Source organism: Centroberyx affinis, unplaced genomic scaffold (genome assembly GCF_046629955.1).
Source record: "Centroberyx affinis isolate AG114_WGS23_722 - 3 ecotype Tasmania unplaced genomic scaffold, CSIRO-AGI_Caff_v1 ptg005459l_1, whole genome shotgun sequence".
Lineage (NCBI taxonomy): Eukaryota > Metazoa > Chordata > Actinopteri > Beryciformes > Berycidae > Centroberyx > Centroberyx affinis.
This window is the reverse complement of record NW_027282732.1, coordinates 5,001-18,042: the sequence shown is the minus strand read 5'-3', so window position 1 is coordinate 18,042 and position 13,042 is coordinate 5,001. Positions and strand designations below refer to the sequence as shown.

Here is a 13,042-nt window from a genome sequence, read left to right as displayed (position 1 = left end):
ACACTGAACATCCACGCATTAGGAAACTCGGTGGTGAACTTTATCCGGTAGCTGCTGCAGCTCCGGCCGTGACGAAGAGCGAAACGAGAACAAAAGTTCATCTGCGGTTTCAACTCTTCCTCACCGAACCTGCCGGAAAACCCCAACGGCTCCATCCATCCATCCATCCATCCATTCATTCAAAGGTGCGACATGGAAGTGATTTTTCTCTCCATCTTCCTTTCCCTCCTTTCCCCACCATCTGCTGTTTCCAGAAAAAACTCTTTCAGCTTTAGCTCCGTTTTTTTTTGCTCTGGAAGAACAGAAACCTCTTCCTGGTTTTGTGCCGTAAAGCGATCCAGCAGATTTCCCCTCCGGATCCACCAGGTGGAGGAGAAACAAATGGAGGATGCAGAGTAGAGGCTGATAGACTCTGCTTTGTTTACGGTAATTACACTAATGTCTCTAAATGAATGTAATAATGATTTATTGATGCTAAAATGACACATATATCACCTTTAAATAATAGTAACTCATTAGAGAATGGATTGATTTACCTGTCCAGGTATTAGCAGCTCCTTGTCGTCTATGTCAATCAAAACGTCATCATGAGGAGTCTGGACTGACTCATCTACACACACACACACACACACACACACACACACACACACACGCACACACACACAAGAGAGAGACAGAGATATCAATTAAAACACAAATTATCCTGCTCTTCTTCAAACTTCTCCAAGGCAATCCATCCCACTGCAACCACTTCTTTCCCTCCCTCCATCCCTCCATCCTCCTCCCCCCCTCACCTCTCTCCTCCTCCCCCTCCTCCCCCTCCTCCTCGGGGTCACACCGGTACTCCTCCAGCGTCCGGATGGTGCACTGACCGACCACCGGCTTCCTGCCGAACTGACGGTTGTCGATCACTTTGATGACGATCGGCGGCATGTACAGCTCCTCCCGGGGGAGCCTCTACGGAGAGAGAGAGAGAGAGGGAGAGAGAGGGAGGGAGAGAGGGGGTGAGCGAGAGGGAAAGAGAGAGGAGAGAGAGAGATGGAGAGAATGGAGGGAGAGAGAGAGATGGAGAGAGAGGGAGGGAGAGGGGAGAGGGGGGGGGGAGGAAGAGAGAGAGGGAGAGAGAGAGGGAGAGAGAGGAGGGAGAGATGGAGAGAGAGAGATGGAGAGAGAGAGAATGGAGGGAGAGAGAGAAAGAAAGAGGGTAGAGTGAGTGAGAGAGGGGATAAAGGGGGAAGGGATGGAGGGAGAAAGAACAGCATGAAAGAGATTAAAAAAGAGAAAACATGGAAGAAACAAAGGGGAGAAAGAAAGAAAGAAAGAAAGAAAGAAAGAAAGAAAGAAAGAAAGAAAGAAAGAAAGAAAGAAGAAAAATATTGCATAAGACAGAATTAAAGGAGAGAAAAGACGAGAAGAAAAAAAGAGAGAGATGAAAAGTCAAGATGAGATGTGGAGGAAAGACAAAGTTCAGTGCTGGTATCGGTGACTCTGACCTATGACCTCACTGCTCCCCCTGACTCCTGACTCTAATTGGTTCTGCCTCCCTGGCTGCCTGACGCTGATCGGCTTTGGCCGGCAACTGTCTGTAAGTTGATTGGTCATGCCTTGGTGACCGTCCAATCGGAGCATCATTTGACCTCGCTGACAACCTCCCACCTAGGAAGGAATGACCCCATTGGTGGAGGAGAAGAGGTTTTCACTTTGCGGAGAGGACTGAGGAAAAAGTAGATTTTATCTTTAAGAGGATCGAGACTCGTCTTTCACATTATGACCTCAATCCATGTTTTGAACTGCTAGCTAGCTAGTCTTGTTGTTAAACATACTGTCAAATTATATTTACTGTTTGTCAACCGTACGCAATGTTATTGACTTTGAATGTTGCTAGCATAACGTTAGCTTTCTGGCTCATAGCTGAGCCAAAGGGTTCTATGAGCTGAGCGGACTAGAAATATCTCCCGCTGCCAAGTCTCTAAGATTAAGTATCTAAGGTTCGTCCTATTTACTGGAGTACTGAACAAAGTTTCCATTGCATAAGAACCTTATGGGATGGTAATGATTGTTGCAGGTATTAGTCAAACCCTCAGGTGTTACCAGGGAAACTGAGTTATGGCTTGTGAAAAACTTTAGATTTTGATTACAAAACGCATGAAAATATAAATTAATGGTCTTAATGGTTTTTTTCTTTGGCAAGTGACCATGGTATAAGCGGGATAATGTCCTTCGAGGAGTCCATTATGAGGAATTAATGGACTCAGTCGGACGGTTCTGGCCTCCCCGTCGTCCATTAATTCCTGATAATGGACACCTCGTCGGGCATTATCCCTTACTTAACTAACCCTTATTAAGCATTAACTAACCCTTTTTAAGCATTAATTAACCCTTAACTTAGTTTACCCTTATTGTAAAGTGTTACCGAATAATGCTGTATGTGCAGCACAGTTTACTGACCATAACATGGCTTACTCTGTCCTTTTCCACTGTATGTGAGGTTTTGTTGTCCCTGTACCAATTTTTGCAAGAATATACTGTGAAAGTCAGTAAGGTGTCAATATGTCTTGGCACCAGGCATCTCGATTTGCATGGCCTCATCTACAAATAACTGTGACGTGGGGATAATGAGATATACGTACAATTTACATACGCATGACCATGACAAGTGTAAAGAGGCTTTAGACCAGGGGTCCTTGAGGGGGTTCCAGGGGGTCCCCAGCAAATGGATGAATTGATACATTTCAGCATTGTTTGATTTACAAGAAGTTAACACAATTAGAGAATGTAGAAGAATGACTGTTTTGATCATAGTTTCTCTGTTATCTCTCTACCTACAATACAGATAGTCATGGAGTTCTGGACAAAATCATATCTATCAATAAAAATATTCTCAGATTTGGGTCAGAGAGACAAATGGGGGTCATCAAATGGGGGTCTGTGGCCCTAATGTGGACTAAATTAGGGGTCCTTGATATGAAAAAGGTTGAGAATCACTGACCTATAGGTTTCTGAAGGGCCGTTTTGAAGCCTAAAGATTGGGTTTACAGTCGCCGCCATGTTGACATTTTTTGGAGCCAGCGCAGCCAAAGCGAGGCTGAGGGTGGAGTTCGGCAGAGCCGCAGCTCCGCCTGCTATTGGTCCGTAATCGATGACCTGTCGATCACTGGACAGGCGACCTGTCAATCACTAGGAAAACAACCCCGTTTTATATCCGTTATATCCCGTTAATGATGCAATTATTTTGAAAATCTCCATAAGGACACACTAGAAGAAGTGAAATTAACTGCTGAGACCAAAACCTCTTGTCAAAAAAATGTATATTTTTAGCAGACATTGAGTTGTGGTCCATTGACTTCATGGAGTTGGGTGGTTTGGAGTCTTTTTGCCGCCTCTAGCGGACATTAGAGAACTGCTGCCGCCACTTCATTGGCTTCAAAATTCACCCGTGGTTTTGGCCGCTCAGTTGCAGCCGGCTCAGTCTGTCATTTTCAATTCCGGGAAGTGCCGACGAGTTGCACATCTCGCATTTTGCACATCTCGGCCCGTGTCTGGAAGTAAGTGGAGGAATCGGAACAATAGAAAAATAGAAAATGCTTCCAAAAAACAAGCAGACCATCACTTGACCACACAGGCTTGGTGAAAGGCTTTTGCTGGTGCTGATAAGACGAATGTAAGGCGCCGACATGCAGCCGGCGGAGCTCAGTATCTGTATGCGGATGATGTGTTCAAGAACCCCTTAAGGTTGTCATAACAATACACTTCTGCGCTCCACTTGACTTCATCTGACCTCGCTGGCGTCCACACAGGCCAAGGTGTGGCTCATGAAAACACACAAGAACCTTAGGGGACAAACTTCAGGCTGTAGAAACGTATTCATAGCTGTATTTCAGGAAAATATATGCAGCGGATATTCCTCTAAAGCGATTTCAGTGAGAAAAAAAGAAAACACAGGTGGTTCATTTGACCTCTAGCATGCATTAAAAAGGTCTCAGGTGGGGCTGATGTCGCTTAAAACATGAACATTAGACTGCTGGAGCCTTTACGGAAGCTATATTTAAGGAAAATATCCATATAATATTCTCATAAAGCCATTTAGGTAATAGCAAAAAAACTCCCACTTAAGAGTCGGTGCCTGTTATCCATTTGACCTGTCTGGCTTTAAAAAGGGCTTAGGTGGAGCTGATGATGCTAAACTCCTACAATAAACTGACATTAAGAGTCGTATTTAAGGAAAGTATGCACATGACATTTTCATGCGCCCCTTGGCATAAGAAAACACTTATGTAGTCGACTTAAGACCTTAATATTGTTAACATTAAATGCTTGGACCGGGTTCAGCAGCTGTATTTGAGGGAAAACTATGTGCATATTTCCACAGTCCGGTGGAGGCTGTCGTACGAAAGCTCTTGCGGTGGTCAACACAAGACCTTAATCTTGTTAACATTAAACTGCCAGAGCCAAAGCAAGGATCTGTATTTAAGGGGAAAAAAATGTGAATATTTCCATATTCCAGTTGAAGCTGTCATAACAAAACAGCGAGGTGATCAACTTCAGGCCTTAATACTGTTAACATTAAACTGCTGGATCGCGTTCAGGAGCCGTTTTAAGGGAAAAAATGTGCCTGATATTTCCATATTTCGCTTTTCAGCTTTCATAAGAAAACACTTAGCTGGAATGTAATAGCGGCGATGTAAATTCAATATTTCTGCATTTTTTGGGGAGCATTTGAAGAACAAACGGTGACTGTTGAGGCTGCTTCTCGCTCTCAGTGTTGTGGTAGAGTTGATGAAAATAAATGATTGACTGGACGGATATCACAGTAACTTTCCATATCGTTCAGGTTGCCACTAAAAGAAACCAGGAATACTCCTAATATAAATTCAGTGTTGTAGATTTCTCCATGTTTGAAACACATTAGTGCTGTGACTGATTTGATTGAGATAAACCCCATCAAAGTAACTGTATATTTCATGACAGAAATTACTAGCAGGGTTATGAAGTCACATTGTGTGTAGACACGCAGGTAGTTTGGCCCTTAAACTTTAACAATCCTTATTCATTACCTTTTTTCTTGCTTCCTGGAACCTTTAGAAAGCTGGATGACTTTCCAAGTTGTAGAATTCTACATTTTACAAATAAAGTTGAAGTAGAAGAAAAGAATAAGGTCACACTTTATTCAATGCCTGGGTTACGGTTAATCTTAGGGTCTGGTTTAAAGTGCTGCTGAACACTGGTAGTATCTTGTGTTGTGTATCTTCCTCCATGATAATCTTTGATTCTCTGTTATCTGTTGCACCGGTAGAGGAGATTAGGGCTGGGCGATATGGACCAAAAATCATATCTTGGTATTTTTAGGCTGAATGGCGACACACGATATATATCTCGGTATTTTCTACGAGGTGGGCTAAATGTTCAGTTGTAAGTAGGGCTGGGCGATATGGAAAAATTCAAATTCACAATATTTTTGACCAAATACCTCAATATCGATATTGTGACAATATTGTAGGGATGACTATTGGTGCTGTCACAAAATATTTACACAATGAGATTTTTGATAAATAATCATCAGTAATGTGGATATAATGACTAAGTGGGTAAAGGCAAATAATAGAACAGCTAGAACAGTCTAAGTTCAGAAAATGACATCACTTTACTGTAATGCAGCCTTTAAAACCAGGAAAAGAAAACACTTATGCCATATCACGATATTACAATATCTAAAATCTAAGACGATATCCAGTCTCATATCATGATATCGATATAATATCGATATATTGCCCAGCCCTAGAGGAGATTGGAAAATTTTGTTTTTTTTTCTCTCTCCATTCACTGCCATTGTATGGAGGAACATTCTGAAAATCACACTTCTAGCACATAAAGGAACACCGACAAACACCGACCGATTCTGATAGATTCTTCTTTATGTTTATTAAACCTTTCAGTTTGAACAAGTGTAACACCGAAATCCGATCGGAGGAAACTTATACCGATGGAATGAAGAAAATAGAACGTTTACCAATAATTGTAAATAAGGGAAAAAAGGTGGGAGCATGCCGTTGTTTTGACTTTTGACAGTTATTTCAATGAGGGAGAACGTGTGCGTCAGCCATCGAGAATTGAACCTCTGCAATTTTTTAGCTTGGGAGCAGCAATCAAAGGCGAACGCAATGGGAACGCAATGCAAGAGATTCAGCAAACAGGCAACATCTTCTTGAACATCTTCTTTTTGTCACCTGATGGACTATCCAAATAAAATGTCACCAAGAACCCTAATCTCGAGGCCCTTCTTCACTGTCAAAATCGTGGTCAGGTTAAACAAACTCTTCCTACCATCCATCAAAACTATAACTGGGTCAGAGTGAAGTCCTGGTGTTTGGAGACATGCATGTTGTCTGGTCCATGAAACCAGAAGAACTTGAAGAAAACCCTTCCATCAAAGTAAAATGCTAGAAACATGTAAAAAAAAAAAGTATGACTTCTGCGATGGCAGCATCTGCAGATTGTAAACTTTGACATTCAACATTGGTGTTTCTATTCTGAGGGGAGATTTCTACGTTCTTGGAACAGAGGGAACACTAGAGTACAGTAGTTTCCCTCCACTGCCATCATTGTGGGCGACTTGATTAAGATGAATGACTGATGCAGACCACATCACAGCAGAACTCTCATTAGCCATGAAAGGACCGGGCCTCTCTACTGATTACAACTGTGGGTGTGTGTGTGTACATGACTATCTATTCCCAGCATGTGACGGTAAGTGTGTGTTTGTGTGTGTGTGTGTGTGTGTGTGCGTGTCTCCATCCCCGTCATATATACACAAACCTTGGCCCTTACAAAAAAGGCTTTTGAGTTTGTGTCATAAATCTCCTAGCAAGCACAACGCCGTTTTGGAGGTCAATTAGAAAATTGTCTGTGCGCAAATTTTGGCATTGTTAGCTAGCTAACGATCCAGCAGCTTAGTTTATCAAAGCAACCGATATAGCCACTACGCTAGCTTCCACTAGATACGCTAGCTAGTGTCAGATGTGTTTACAACAAAACAGTGACCGTTAGCATTAGCTGACTAGATCCTACTGTTAGCTAGCTAACAAGCTGACATTATCTAAACACAAAATCAACCAAAAACAGCAAAGAAATTTATATATTTTGAGTTATTTTGAGACGGTCAAGCTAGCTACGTTTAGCTGTTGCCCAAGAGCTGAGGACCTCCAATATGGCCGCCAGAGTGTGCTTTACATCACCTGAAAGCCTCTCTTAACACACTTTATGCTGGTGTTTTCTTTATTTGTCCAATATTACTGTTGCTAATTTACTTGACAATCTCACTGTTGGTTCTGGATTCATTAAAAATACATAATCCTGTCCATCTATATACATTTTCACCTGATTTTATGAATACTATAGCCTCTCAAAATGGTAATATAATGAAGGACATTGTCATCTATTTAGTTTTCTTAACTCTATTATTTTATTTAATGGGGAAAGTGGGCAGTAGTGTTGAATCCCCCAGAGCTAGCAAAGCAGCAACACTCAAATTCATCTAAAAGTTCGATATTTTAAGTTGTGGTAGGTATGTTTTACTACTTCAGAAGAAGCACCCAGTTGGGTTTCTTGACACACCACATGACAGAGGATTGACGTGTAATATGTGTGTATGTGACTGTGTGTGTGTGTGTGTGTGTTTCCATGCCCTCACCACATCAATGATGAGCGTATTGACGTCAAAGTTGGGCTTCTTCTTCATGCTGCGGATGACGCAGCTCTGGATCATGGTGCCTCCACACTCCACCTGCAGGCTGGGCGAGGTAACGCTCGCCAACTGGAAGCTCTTCAGGTTACGAACGCCCCACGCCAAGATCTGCAGGGGGGAGAGGGAGAGACAGACGGAGGTGGAGAGGGAGAGACAGACGGAGGTGGAGAGCGATTAAAGGTAACGTGAAGGCCAACGTGAAGCTCTTCAGGTTATGCTCTCTCCATGCGAGGACCTTTGGTGAGGTAGGAAATTAAAACAGAAGAGCGATATAGATCAGATTTCTGTGCTTCCTTGTTTCCCTACTGATGTGATTTTATTTCATGAATTAAAGTTCTGCCTGGCAAGAGCAAAATAGAGGAGAAGTTGATTCCAGCCAGTCAGAGCTTCCCAGTTCTCTACAACTTTTATTTTAAAGACCGCAGGAGTAAACGTCTCAAAAACGAAGCTTGGAGAACGGCTGCATCCATCGTTGTGGTTGATGATCAGCTCTGAAGTCATTTTATTGAATTTTTTCAGTTTATTTTTCATTATTTTTGATTGATTTGACACTCTCGCTAATTCAAGACTATGATCACAAACCACTTCACTTCAGTGTGCAATTGTTTTGACCGAGTATTGTTCTCTTTTGATTTGTTTCATTCTGGTTATTTTCTTTTTTTAACTTTGTATCTCAACATCATTGCAAATGATGAAATAAAGGTTTGAATATGAATATGAATTAATTCTACCTCATTAGCACTTTCCATCTAGCCATGCAAACTCGTTAAAACAAAGTAACATTAAGAAAGGAAATACCAGAGCAGCAAAAATCCTGCCTGAAATCCAGCAAAAAACCTTGCAGCTGCAGACCGCTACAAAGATGCAGTCGGAGCCTCTGGCCCCGCCCACAATCTGTCAGAACAGAGCGACACATCGACCAAGTCACTCGCAGTGTGAATGTAACAGTTCCAGTAGGACTTAGCGGTACCTCTATGGCGGTTCTCTGCAGAACAGGTTTGATCCCCTGAGGAACCATGAAGATGTTGGGTTCTCTCTGAGGAGGCGGGTACGGAAGTTCAGAGTCGTCCGGCTGCCAATGGGAACGCAGGACAGAGACGAGTCAGAGGCGGGTCATCAAGGCAGGAGACGCGTGTCATCAAGACAAGACAGCAAGCCATGCCACTCACCGAGACTCGGTTAACATGAGCGGCTAAAACAATTATTAAACAGCCAAATGTATTAGTTTTTATTTTCAAAGCAACATAAATAACATTAGTAACTGCTGAATGAGCTCACATTTAGTCACAGTGTGTTTTTGTGTGTTTTTAGTGTTAAAAACAATGACATTATAGTCAAGACAAATGGATTTATTAGGTGTTTTTGACAAAATGTGTCCTTCAAAAAGAAATCAAATCAACAAATCAACAAAATAATTTACAGGAAAAACATTTTACATGCAGTTAGTGGAAGTTAGGCGTGTGAAAAAATATTTAAAAAATAATTGAAAACAGCAAGAAGAGTGTGAGGGGGAGAGAAAATTAGGTAAAACAAGAAAGGGTGAATGGTTTTAGATAAGGACACACAAAAACATGCTTGTAACATGCATGTATGTTGAAGTTGGCCTGTTTGTGTACTGTAAATGGGAGTCCACACATGCAAGAGTATGTATGTGTGTGTGTGTGTGTGTGTGTGTATTTAGATTTGTGTACTAGTAGAAATTACAACAACATGGACTTCTCACCCCTCCCAAACCCAAGACATCATTTGTTTACGGCTGCATCATTACATCAAATGGAAAAAAAAAATCCAGTTGTCTTGTGCATCATTTTATGCTCATTTCCCTGTAACTCAGCCTGACATGTTTGGTGTCTTTGGAAACCTTTGGATCTCGACTAGAACTTCAAATAAAGTTCTGTGGGTTTGAACGAAGCTCGGCCGTGCGAAACATGCGTCCGTAATGACGGACCCACCGGTGGGGACGGTGGAGTGGAAGAGGTTTTAAAGTAATACAATATGGCATATAACGTGCTGAATGAACTTTTGGAAAGGGCAAAGGGTGAGAGAGGAGGGTGATGGATGGATGATGGATGGATGGAAACAAGACAATCTAGCTGCTAATGTAGCTTACTCATACACTGGAAAGAAAGAGGCAGAGAAAAAGAGAAAAATGGATGAGTAAACGGGTGAGTGGATGTTTGGACGGATGATGGATGGATGAGGCCTGATTCTTCTTCTAATATATCACCGTACAGACGGCAGCGTTGCTTCTGTGACTCACTGGTTGGAACGGATTGTAAAGCAGGACCCAGAAGACATTATTATAAACAAAGTCTAACTGGGCCTGAGAATCGCAGTGAACCAGGCTATATATCTGAAGAAACTATTTTTAAGTCCAATGATTCAGTTTTTTTTTCTCCCTGGGAATACACGTTGCCTAGCAATATCAGCCCAAACTCACTTGTTGGGATGATTTTGTTGCCTGGTGATATGAGTTTATTGGACTTTTTAACCTTTATTTATCCCTGGAAGCAGGGGGAGGATTTATCGATCATGTCTGCTCTTTTTCCTCCCCTGCCAAACTTCAAATTAATGTTGTTACGTACGTTCACTTTATCAAGAATTACTGTGAATTATTGGGGTTTTCGGTCGTCTCAGTGGCACGGCTCCTGGATATAAACAGCACTTATCTAATAGAGCATCAAAAACTTAGAAGTCGCCGTCAAAAGATTGAACAGTTTGTCAGATTTTCTATGGCAGGGTCATTGAGGGCTATTTGTTACAGCTGGGATTGGGGTGTATGTGTGTTTGTGTGTGTGTGTGTGTGTTTGCACTTTGTACCCATTGCTGCAGGTTTTCAGAGAGGAATCCTGGAAGCATCAACTGAGGAAGCGGTGAAGGTAAAGAAAAGAAAAAAGAGAGAGAGAGAGAGAGCATTGAATAGAAAAGAAGAAGAGAACTGCAGGTAGAAAATCTCAGCACAAATGAATGAATGATCAGAAGAGATATTGCAAACTATTCTGTGTTTAAAATGCAATCACATACTTCTAAACACATTTTGGAGTAATCAGGGTTAGGGTTATTAAATTACACATTGTTAAGAAATGTATTAATTTTAGAAAGCTATAATTTTAAAAGCATTTTAAAAGCTATAAAACAAATATGTATACACACAATATATTCCTGTAGAGTTAAAATTACATTTTACATTTTAGTCTTTTTTTGGTCCGGTTTTTCTCTCTCTTTTGAAATCCTTATTTGTCACTGTGTGTATTGTGAAAACGCTGTGTGGATAATTGTGTGAGGTGCTGTCATTGCAACGTTACCTCGTCTAAAACATGGGTGGAGGGCATGATGTCTCCCTGCGGGTGACACGGAGACAAAGACAAAGGTTGATTTCACAGCCACAAAATGAAGAAAGACAAAAAAACAAAAAAAAGGCAGAGAGGGAAATATGGAGAGATAAATCCAGAGTAAGGTATTGAGAGAAAGAGTGGAAAAGGGAGAAAATACAAAAGAGCATACAGAAAAAGAGGGAAAGACAGAAAGAAATAGGTATGGAACAGGAGAAAGAAAGAAAGAAAGAAAGAAAGAAAGAAAAAAGAAAGAAAGAAAGAAAGAAAAACTGACCTCTTGACCTGGAATATGGTGAATTGCTGGCTGTAGAGAAAAAATAAGAGAGAGAAAAGTATTGAATTAAACTTCATCAGCCTTGCAAGTAAGCCACATAACACATAAAAAAGGAGGAGAAGCTAGAAGAGGAGGAACATGAGGAATAGAAGCTAGAAGAGGAGGAGGAAGAGGAGGAACATGAGGAGGAGAAGCTAGAAGAGGAAGAGGAAGAACATGAGGAGGAGAAGCTTGAAGAGAAGGAAGAGGAAGAACATGAGGAGGAGAAGCTTGAAGAGGAGGAAGAGGAGGAACATGAGGAGGAGAAGCTTGAAGAGAAGGAAGAGGAGGAACATGAGGAGGAGAAGCTAGAAGAGGAGGAACATGACGAGGAGAAGCAAGAAGAGGAGGAGGAAGAGGAGGAACATGAGGAGGAGAAGCTAGAAGAGGAGGAAGAGGAGGAACATGAGGCTAGAAGAGGAGGAGGAAGAGGAGGAACAAAAGGAGGAGAAGCTAGAAGAGGAGGAAGAGGAGGAACATGAGGAGGAGAAGCTAGAAGAGGAGGAAGAGAGAGAACATGAGGAGAAGCTAGAAGAGGAGGAAGAGAGGGAACATGAGGAGGAGGAAGAAGAGGAGGAGGAAGAGGAAGAACATGAGGAGGAGGAGGAAGAAGAGGGGGATGAAGAGGAGGAACATGAGGAGGAGAAGCTAGAAGAGGAGGAGGAAGAGAACATGAGAAGTTAGAAGAGGAGGAACATAAGGAGGAGAAGCTAGAAGAGAAGTAGAGGAAGACGAGGGGGAGAAGCTAAGAGAAGAGGAGGAGGAAGAAGGAGAAGAGGAGGAATAAGAAGAGAAGCTAGTAGAGGAGGAGGAATAGGAGGAGAAGCTAGGAGAACAGCAGAAAGAGGCGAAGCTAGGAGAAGAGGAGGAAGACCAGGAGAACAGCAATGAAAGTAAAGAAAAAGTCGGTGGACAAATAGGAGGAAAAGCAGCAAAAAACAAAGAAGAGCAGAATTCAGAGAGAAAAGCGATGATGAAGATGATGATGATGATGGTGATGATGATGATGATGATGATGAAGGGCGACCCCTGACCTTCTCCCTGCGTATGAGCTCGAAGGCGGCCAATAGGTCGCCGGCGTTCTTCTCCCCTCGGCGAATGGGGAACCAGGCCAGGCGGGGGGAGGGAGTGACGGACGGCTGGCACACACAGCGACCCATGAACTCATCTGCACCCTGAGAGGGATGAACACACACACACACACACACACACACACACACACACACACACACAAACACACACACACATACATACACACACACACACACACACAATCAGATGTGATATACTGCCATGCACACGCATCGATACAAGGGGGAAAGGTGAAAAAAACGTACATTGACGCTTTGGCAATACTGATTCATTTTGACACAAATACAGCATGTTGACTTGAACTGACCTAATTTAATTTAGTTTAGTTTAGATTCATTCAATTTAGTTTAGTTTCGTTTTCTTTACTTTAGTTCAGATTCGTTCAGATTAGATCAAATTAGTTTAGTTTAGTTTAGTTCAGATTTAGTTAACTTTACTTTAGTTCAGATTAGTTCAGTAATTTTCGTGCAAATAAGGCATGTTGAATTGAACGGAACTAATTTAGTTCAGTTTAGTTCAGATTGGTTCAGTTTAATTTAGTTTCGTTCAGTTTAGTCTAGT

The 13,042-nt window shown here is 41.9% G+C and overlaps 1 protein-coding gene across 1 annotated transcript in view; it reads right to left on the bottom strand.

The window, feature by feature from the left end:
• Nucleotides 1–794: 794 nt before the first annotated feature.
• LOC139667353 (dysferlin-like) overlaps nt 795–13,042 on the bottom strand; it is a gene marked incomplete at both ends in the record, with an annotated part of 17,124 nt that continues 4,876 nt past the window's right edge. Inside the window, 6 exons of the mRNA XM_071546807.1 lie at nt 795–957; nt 7,688–7,849; nt 8,712–8,813; nt 10,562–10,603; nt 11,047–11,082; nt 12,424–12,528. Coding sequence (XP_071402908.1) covers nt 795–957; nt 7,688–7,849; nt 8,712–8,813; nt 10,562–10,603; nt 11,047–11,082; nt 12,424–12,528 — 610 coding nt within the window. The remainder of the gene's footprint in view (nt 958–7,687; nt 7,850–8,711; nt 8,814–10,561; nt 10,604–11,046; nt 11,083–12,423; nt 12,529–13,042) is intronic.